This window comes from Mesoplodon mirus (genome assembly GCF_964341445.2).
Source record: "Mesoplodon mirus genome assembly, chromosome: 7".
NCBI lineage: Eukaryota > Metazoa > Chordata > Mammalia > Artiodactyla > Ziphiidae > Mesoplodon > Mesoplodon mirus.
Window position 1 is genome coordinate 954804 of NC_138983.1, and position 9835 is coordinate 964638.

The 9835-nt window shown below is 51.2% G+C and overlaps 1 protein-coding gene across 1 annotated transcript in view; it reads left to right on the plus strand.

The window, feature by feature from the left end:
- MUC2 (mucin 2, oligomeric mucus/gel-forming) overlaps nt 1-4011 on the plus strand; it is a gene marked incomplete at both ends in the record, with an annotated part of 34175 nt that extends 30164 nt beyond the window's left edge. Inside the window, 7 exons of the mRNA XM_082628129.1 lie at nt 100-318; nt 1015-1246; nt 1910-1985; nt 2691-2982; nt 3095-3194; nt 3450-3521; nt 3898-4011. Coding sequence (XP_082484255.1) covers nt 100-318; nt 1015-1246; nt 1910-1985; nt 2691-2982; nt 3095-3194; nt 3450-3521; nt 3898-4011 — 1105 coding nt within the window. The remainder of the gene's footprint in view (nt 1-99; nt 319-1014; nt 1247-1909; nt 1986-2690; nt 2983-3094; nt 3195-3449; nt 3522-3897) is intronic.
- Nucleotides 4012-9835: the final 5824 nt, after the last annotated feature.

Consider the following 9835-nt stretch of genomic DNA (forward strand, 5'->3'; position numbering starts at 1 on the left):
GAGCCCAGGCCGCGAGTGGCCCTGGTGGGGGCAGCGGGGGGCGGGGGAGGCTGCGTCCGTGCCAGCAGGCAGTGGCCCCTCACCCCGGCCGCTCTGCAGGTACTCGGTCGAGGCCCAGTCCCTGGACCACAGGTGCTCCTGCTGCAAGGTGCAGCGCACCAGCCAGCGGGAGGTGATGCTGCAGTGCCCGGGCGGGCACTGGCTCCGCCACACCTACACCCACATTGACAGCTGTCTGTGCCAGGACACCGTGTGCGAGCTGCCCCCCCAGCACAGGGCCCGGCGCTCTGGCCCCAGGGACCCGGGCCCGGGGTGGGGGTGAGCGGGGAGCGCTCGGCCACCCGGGCCCCGCCTCCACCGTCCGTACACCCCCTCTATTGACCCTCTGAGCTTCCTCGCCTCCTAAGCTGACCTTCCCTCTGCGGATATTTATTTTCCAAGCCTTTGTTCAATTCTTTGTTTTCCTAAATAAACTCAGGCAGAGACACCGTGCTGCTGTGCTTCAGTAGAGGCTGGGCGTCTGGGTGGGCCGCCGTGCACAGCCGAGGTCTGGCTGATTCCTGGGGAGCGAGTGGGCTCCGGCCACCAGGCTCTGCACACGGGATCAGGGGGACACAGTGCACAAGTGCCTGGCCTGGTTTTGGCAAACCCCGGAAGGCACTGTCCTGCCCTATCCTGTCCTTGGTGTGCACGAAGCCCTGGCTGGGCCACCAAGATGCAGGTGCCCCCCCCCCCCCCGCGGAAAGCCCTCTGAGCCCGAATTTGTGAAAAAGGACTCAGTCCCTTTCGCAGCCATTAAGCTGCATGTGCACCTGTTTGTGTGCATGTGAGTGTGTGTTTGCATATGTGACCTGTGTGTGAATGTGCACACGTTTGCATGTGTGTGTGAAATGCGCCACCCCCTGGGGAAAATAGAGAAGGTCCTGGTCCACAGATGGGGGCAGCATGCCGACGCCTGCCGCAAAAAATGACAAAAAGTGACCTTATGGGTCCTTCCGGGCTGCTATAAAGCAGCTGGCAGGGCCGTCAGACCCTTCAGACAGACTCGCAGGGCCTCCGGCTGGCTCTGGGTACCGGGCCGGGAAGTGGCCCTGTGTGCATGCGTGTGTCCATGTGTCCACATGCCCACGTGTGTCTGGGGAGCTGCTTTGTGCGCTGGCTGAGATACCAGAATGGGAATTCTAGGGAAGGGACCCTCTGGTCCTTTTACCGTAGAGCGAGGCTGGCGGCCGTGGAGACCCACGAGGTTGGGAGGGGAGCCGTTGCTTCTCTCTGACCAGGTGGTGGGGGAGTGGGGGCCCTGGGTTCCTGGGCTGAGGACCCCCAGGCGTAGTAAGCCAACCTGTGAACGTCCTTGGAGACCTAAGGGGAGGGCACTCTCCCCCCGGGGCCCAGTCTGCTGCCATATTTACACCTGGCTGATGGGTGCTGGATGAAGCTGCCCAGGGCCCAGCCGGGCTTGCACAGGGCGGACCCAGGCCCCCTACCTACCCTCCACCCACTGCCTCCTGCCAAGCTGGGCTGAGGCCACTGCCCTCCCCTCAGCCACCTGACTCCCTCCCCGGCCTGACCGCCCCCTGACACCAGGTCAGGACACCCCAGCACAGCAGTACCACCCTGGATCCCGGGCCCCTGGTGACTTCAGGAGCTCACACTGCCCCTGGCCCAGCCCTTGGACTCCTCGGGGGTCAGTTGGCCTGGGCTGGCCTTGGAGTCACCAAGTCCCCTCCTAAAGCAGAAGGTTTGTTAAGGGGACAGAGGGGTTGCCCACCCCTGCTTTGTGGCCACGTGGGGTCCTGGGTGCCTCAGAACCAGCCCTGCCGGTAAGAGGTCACTGAGCCCACCGCAGGCTCTCAGCTGTTCCTCTGTCCTGCCTGGGCCATGAAGGCTGTGAGCTCCGTTCGCTCAGTGTGTGGCCTGTTGCCTGGACCTGGACCCGGACCCGAGCCCCAGGCCCGGCAGCTCCAGCCCCGGCTGCGGGACCTGTAGGACAGGACCGGGGGGAGGGCGCTGGGGCCGGCGCCGGGGCTGGCGCCGGGTCACGGGGAGGTGTCAGGCTCTGGCCAGCATCCTCCTCGGCCTCCCAGGTCCACAGCTGTGAAATGGGGGCTCCCGGGTGACCAGGGGTGGGCAAGGGTGGGTTGCGCCCCCAGGTCCGCTGATTTAAGCAGAACAACCCTGGCTTTTTTCTCTTGGACACGGGGTTTCCATGAGGTTTTGCTTGGAAAGAGGTTTTTGGCTTAAAAATGGTTTGACAGGGACTTCCCTGGTAGTCCAGTGGTGGCTAAGACTCTGCGTTCCCAGTGCAGGGGGCCCGGGTCCCATCCCTGGTCAGGGAACTAGATCCCGCACATGGCAGCTGAGTCCGAATGTTGCAGCTAAGACCTGCTGCAGCCAAATAAATAAATAAATATTAAAAAAATAGTTTGACAATCATCGGCAGGTGGCGGGTGGCTGCGGCCCTGTTCCCCGAGAGGAACCCGCGGGCGCCTCCCGCGCACCCCGCACGTCGAGCGCTCACGGACGAATGGACCAGGGAGTGCGTGAGCGGAGGAACCATCCGCCCGCCAGCCTCCGCGCGACCCAGGCCCACGAAGACCCAGGCGGGCGGGGGGTTGGGGGGGAGGAGGTACTGATTCATTGTTTCGCTTCCGTCAGGCCAACCGTTCCTGCCCTACCCCACTGTTTAGATGCGGGCTCTGAGGGCTCTGCTGTCTGCCGGGACACCAGTGCGGTGGGTGGCAACCCAGCCCTCTGCTCAGAGAGCAACCGCCTGGGCCCTGCCCCTCCTTCCGCGCTCCCAGCCCAGCCCCTCTCCCACTTCAGCTTTCCGATCCTGAGGAGTTCCCCACCTGCCCGAGACCTAGTTTCTAGCTGGGGAGGGGTCCCCATGGAGACCCCAGGCCGGGCCCACACCGCCGATGGATGCAAAGCCTGGATGACAGGTGGTTTCCTGCTCCCAAGCCCGGGGCCCCTCCCCCGGTCTGGGTCTCTGGGCTGAGCTCCCCCATCCACTGACGCCTCTGGGGCCGAGCTTTCCTCTGACCAGAAGCAAAGAGGCCTCCACCTGCCTCCACCGCCTCTGCCCCCCCAGGCTCTCAGGCACAGCTGTGCCAGGGCAGAGGCGGCAGATGTTGCCAACCCCCTGGGCGGCCTGGGGGACACCTTCTGTAAATGGGGACTTGGCAGGACAGGTGCGTCCCTGTCCCGACAGCCCGCCCCCCTCCCCCTGCACACAGCCCACCCAGGTCGCAGAGGTGTTGGAGGGAGGGGGTGGGGGGCAGCCTGCAGCCCCCTCCTCTCTCCAGATGCTCCGTCTTCTTCCTCACCTGGCTCACCACCCAGAGCTGTGTCCTCCTAGGGCTCCCTAGGGGTACGCACCTGGAGCCACGGCCATCTGCTTCTCCCACGGCCCATGGTGGGCTGTCCCCTGTCTGGGGTGCCCCCAGGGCACAGGAGACAAGGACCAGTTCGGCCAGGTGGGCGGCCCTGCCCCGGGGACCTGGAAGCTGGGCTACAAGGTCTCCGCCACTGCCTTGGGTGCCGTGGGAACAAGGCCAGGCTTGGGACAAAGCAACTGCTCCTCCCCATGCTGCCCCACCAGCCCTGGGTCGTCACAGCTCCTCCCCCCTCCCCCCAGCCTGCCCACCTCTGCCCCTGGCCAGGAGGCTACGTAAGAATAAAACACCTCACTGTTGGCTAAGTGCCTGTTTCTCTTGCTGCCCCCGTGGACCCTTACCCTACAAGGGCCCTGACACAGGGTTCACTCCAACCCCGTTTTCAGTGGGAAAACTGAGGCCTGGAGGGCAAGGGGCTCCCAAGGTCACCAAGTAGACCCCAAGGCAGAGTTGGCCAGGCCGTGGGTCCTTCTGCTCCATGCTGTCTTCCCCACCCCAGCAGGTGCCCCCCCCCTGCACCGTTCCCTCGAGCTCACTGATTCTGGACCTGCCCCAGGGCAGGGCCCACGAGTTCCCACCAGGTCTCATGGTACTGCAGCTCAGCTACGCTTGACCCCTGGGGATGCCAGCTGGCCCAAGCTGTCCAGGGTGGTAGGCCTGCAGCGTGGCCTTCAGGATTGCCCATGGCCATGGTGCCCACTCAGGCTCCAGCTGTGCAGGCCACCTCCGTGCCTGCTGTGCCCCTCCAGGTCCTCACTTCGCAGCGGGATTGTGACCATAACAACCAACAGGTAGTGCTTGGCTTGCTGCCGCCCAGGCCTTCTAGAGGCTACGCTCACCCCCAGGCACTTGCCCCCCCACCACAGGGGAAGGCGGCAGAGCCAAGACCCCTGCCTGGGCCCCGGGAGGGATGGGGTCTCCCAGGCACCCTGCAGGACTGCAGGTCGTCAACCCTGGTGCAACACTTCTCGGGCTCTGTGGGGCTCCACCGGTGAGGGGAGCCCTGGGCCCACAGCCTGGCCCTCGATCGCAGGGCTGCGGTGGAGACCCCAGTGGTGAGAAGACAGCCCCATTCTGAGATGCTGCCCAGGTCTCCCACGGTGTGATAGCCCTGCCCACACCCAGCGCCTGGACATTAGATAAGGACCGGGCTTAGGATTCCCATCACGATTTCCCACCTTGCTTTTCCCGGGGCACCTTTTATTTTATTTATTTATTTTTAAATATTTATTTATTTATTTATTTATTTGGCTGCATTGGGTCTTAGTTGAGGCATGTGGGATCTTTCCTTGTGATGCTCGGGCTTCTCTCTAGTTGTGGTATGCAGGGTTTTCTCTCTCTAGTTGTGGTGCATGGGTTCCAGATCGCATGGGCTCTGTACTTTGCAGCACGCAGCCTCTCTCGTGGCATACGGGCTTAGTTGCCCCATGGCATGTGGAATCTTAGTTCCCCAACCAGGGATCGAACCCACGTCCCCTGCTTTGGAAGGTGGATTCTTTACCACTGGACCACCAGGGAAGTCCCTCCCGGGGCACCTTTTATTTATTTATTTATTTATTTATCTCTCTAACACCACCTCTTTATCACAACAACGCTAGCTGAATCAAATATCACAAAGTAAAACCGAAAGGCCTCTCAAAAATCATATTTACACAATATTTTACAATATACAGAAATGCTTATTCTACAGTAAGTTTTTAAATACCAAATTTGATCTGATGTCATATGCAAAAAAGTATGCATAGAAAAAATATTTTAACATATGTATATATGTTCATAGAAAAAAAAACAGAAGAAAATACACCGAAATGCTAGCAGTGGTTGTCTGGGTGGTGGGATGCTGCCAGGCAGGCGGGCAGCCTCTATCTGGGAGCTGCATGGAGGGGACCCTGTGACATCCTGCCCTGGATTTCTCTGCACAATCCGAGTATTCTACCATGAGTATGCATTCTAACAGCAGAAATTCTTTTCAAAAATCACTGAAGATATGGGAATTCCCTGGTGGTCCAGCAGTTAGGACTCCTCGCTTTCACTGCCCGGGGCCCGGTTTCAGTCCCTGGTCGGGGAACTAAGATCTCGAAGCTGCACAGGGCGACCAAAAAAAAAAAAAAAAATCACTGAAGATAGAAATCGTTTATGTTTACCTCTGCCTTGGTTGGGATGGTTACATGTGTGTTGACATCGGTCATGACCCCTCAAACCACACACTTAAAGTCATTTATTATGTCAAGTATGCCTCAATTTTAAACTGTAGCAGGACAAAACCAGTCACTGTGGAGCAGGGCCGCTTTGCATCCACTCACTGCTGCAGCAGAAACCTTCCCCAACTGCGCCTGTTTCCCCTCCATCCCAACTTCAGGAAGCATCCTTGTTCTGAATAGGATTCCAGGTAACTTAGGAAACTGCTCTCAATACAGTATTTTAAAGTTGAAGAAATTGACAGGAAAGGAAATCAGTGGGAATATCGAGGTAGTAATGGGAAAAGTTAGCACACAAAGGAGGCACAGTCATGTCACCACGGCCAAAGTGGGGGCAGAGTGGGCCTTGTGGCCACAGGCCATCACAGGCTGTGTGTCCCTTTCGGGATCCAGGCACAGGGTCACAGTACCCTGGGGAGGAGCAGCCCAGCCTCCTCCGTCCTCCCCAACAGGTGCCTGGGCTGCAGAGATTCTGGCCCCTGAGCTCTCCGGAGTTGGAAGTTCACTGGGCCCCTGCGTGGGCATGGCAGGGGCAGTACTGGCAGGAGTGGGGTTTTCCTTAGGCAAGGTTCATGGAATGAAGAAAGTGAACAAACGAACCAAGGTGCTTTGCCCCAGACACGTGGGCCTTGTCCCAGGCAGAGCCATTGCCTTTGAGACGCCATCAAGGCCACCTGCCAACAGCCAAGAGCTGAGTCTCCTGCCTGATTCTGGCCCTCTCCAGGCCTCCCTGCTCATTCCGGGGCGCCTTTTCAAAAGACCACTCAGAGCTGAGCCTGTGAAAGTTCGTGACCTCTGCCCCAGCAGCCTTATAACTACTAGATGCTCAACTGTGACCTGGGACAGACGACCCTGAGCACCAGCCGCCCCTTGTTTCTGGGGTCTGTACGTAATAAATCTTGTGACTTTACTTCCTTTGTGGGAGTGTGTTGAAACTACGCCTGCAGTCAAAATGGCCCCGGGGTTTTCCCTTCCCCAAAGCGGGAGTTCAGTGCTGAGGGGGAGGGGAGGCCCCCTCCTTCAGCCAATAAAGCTCTGCATATCCTTAATACACCCGTTCCTGGCTTTCCAGCTGGAACTCCAGAAAAGAACCTTCTCTGAGAAGCAGCTCTGGACAAGTAGGGAGGGGGTCCGGGGAGGGCTGCTCCCTTCTCAGGGGACCCCAAGTCCCTCCACGGCTGTCTCTTCGCTTCTCTTTCCAGGGAAACACTTCCCGGTGCCTTAAATTGGAAACGAGCCTGATTGACATAGAATATTCCACCTGACACAGCAGAAAGCACATTCTTCTTAAGTGCACGTGGACCGTTCACAAAGATGGGCCACACACTAGTCACAAAACAAAAGGAAACATGTTTAAAACAGTAAAAATCATACAAAGTATGTTACACACAGGGAACACATGGAATTAAACTAAAAATCAACAACAGAGAGATAGATACCTGGAAAATTCCAAACATTTAGAAATTAAGACACACTTCTAACTAACTTATGAATGACAGAGGAGGCCACAAGAAATCAGGAAATATTTTAAATAGAATACAGATGAAAACAAAACCTATCAAAAATTGTGAAATGTAGCTAAAGCATGTCTTAGATGGACTTTGATGCATTTAATGTTTGTATTAGTGAAAAGGAAGCTCAAAGCAAATAGAAAGAAGCAAATAATAAAGAGCATAAATAAACAAAATTTAAAACAAAACAAACAACAAAACCAAAAATCCAATGGAGATTCTCAATGAAAAAAAAAAACTGGCTCTTTGAAGAGATTAAAAATAAAACTGACAAATCTCTAGTGCATCATGAAAAAAAGAGCAAAGACATGAATGATTAATATCAAGATAAAAAAGGGACATAACTACAAATCCTACAGACATTAAAAGGATAGTAAGGGAATATTATGAGCTACTTTATGCTAATACATTTGATAATTTAGATTAAGTAGACAAATGTCTTGAAGGAAACAAGTTAACAAAGTTTGTTCAAGAAGAAATTGAAAACTTGAACAGCCCTATGTTGATTCTAGAAACTTAAAACTCAAAAACTTTTCCACAAAGTTCAGGTTCAGGTGGTTTCACTGGTGAGTTCTATCAGATATTTAAAGAAAAAGCAATATTGATCTTACATAAATTCTTTCAGGAACTAAAGAAGGAGGGGACACTTCTCAACTCATTTTATGGGGCTAGTATTTATGTTGATTCCAGAACCAAAGATATCATAAGTAAAGCGAATCACAGATCAATTCTTCTCATGAAAATAGGTGCAAAAATCCATAACAAAATATTAGCAAGTCAAATCCAACAATACATACACAGGCTAATACCAAGTGAGGTTTACCCCAAGAATGCAAGATTGGTATAACATATGAAAATCAATCAGTGTGATTTCCCGTGTTCATAAAATAAAGGAGAAAAACAAATGATCATATTATATGCAGAAAGAGTGTTTGAAAAAAATCACAACACTTTAATGATAAAAACTCTCAGAGAGCTAGGAAAAAAAGAGAACATCTTCAACCTGATTGGGGACATTTACAAAAATCTGAAGCTAACGTCACACTCAGAGATTAAAGCCTATTCCAAGATCAGGTAGGAGAGTAGGATGTGTGCTCTCACCACTTCTGTTTAGCATTGTACTAGAGGCCCTTGCCAATGCACTAAGACAAGTAAAAGAAATGAAAGATGTTCAGGTTGGAAAGATCTGAATGGTATATTTTATAAAGATGTCTATATTTGCAGATGATATATTTATGTATGGCGATAACCCTAAGGAACCTACAAAATATCTACTAGAAAGAATAAATGAATTTATCAACATTGCAGGATATAAGGCAATGTACAAAAACCAATGGCATTTCTATATAGTATAAATGCACAATTAGAAATGAAATTAAAGAAAACAGCTCAATTTACAATAGCATCATAAATAAAATACTTAGGAATAGATTTAACAAAAGTTGTATGAGATATGTACAGTAAAAACTACAAAATAGTACAAAGCAAAACATAAAGGCTGAAGTAAATGGAAAACTATACCATGCTCATGGTGGAGGATTTAATATTGGGAACATGGCTGCCCTTCCTAAATTTATCTAAAGATTCAGTGCAATACCAATCAAATCCCTAATAGGCTTTGTTGAAGAAATTGACAAGATGATTTAAAATTCATATGGAAAGGCAATCTGGTATAGTCAAAACAATTCTGAAGAACGAAGTTGGAGGGCTAGCATTACCTGATTGCAGGAAAATGTTATATAAATATAGTTTTATATTATTTATTATTTATATTATATTAATTATATTATTATAAAGATATAGCCTATATAATTAATAGTGTTCTATAAAGATAGACATACAGATCAATGCAGCAAGATAGAGAGTCCAAGAATACACAAAGGTAATTAATAGGATAAAGGTAGTCTTTTTTAACAAATAATGCCGAATGTCTATCTGTGGGGAAAAGAAATAAACCTTGACCATTAGCTAACACCATATACAAATATAACCTAAGTGCAAGAGCAAAAACTATTAAATTTATAGAAGAAATACAGAAGAAAATATTTATGACATTGGAATAGGCAAAGATTTCTCAAACCAGACATTAAAGACACAAAATATAGAGGAAAAAACCAATAAAATAGATTTTATTAAGATTAAAAACTTTTGCTTTTTGAAAGACATGGTTACCAAATTTTTGCAAAACATATGTCTGCAAAGGAACTTACATCCAGAATATATAAAAAAACTCTTACAACTCAATAAAAATAAGTTAACTCAATTAAAAATAGGCAAAAGATTTATAGGATCCCTCACAAAATATGATATAGGATTGACCAGTAGGCATATGAAAGGATGTTCAACGTTACCGGTCCTCCAATAAATGCACAAACTACACAGATGTGTCCGTCTCCACATACAGACAATACAAAATGTTGGCAAGAACATGGAGTAACTGGAACTCTCAGATGTTGCTGGAAGGAACGTGACATTGTACAGCCTTTTGGAAAACAAAACGTTACCAAGTTAAATGCATACTTACTACGTGACTCGCCAGTTCCACTCGTAGATGTTTACCCAGGACAAAGGAAACCACACGGTCGCAAGAAGACGTATGGGAATGTTTGAGGCCCCATCATTCAAGATTTCTGAAAACGAGAAGTGATGTACTTGCCCGCCCACTGGTGAGTGGATAGACAAATGGAAATATTGGGTTAGCCAAAAAGTTCGTCCAGGTGTTTCTATA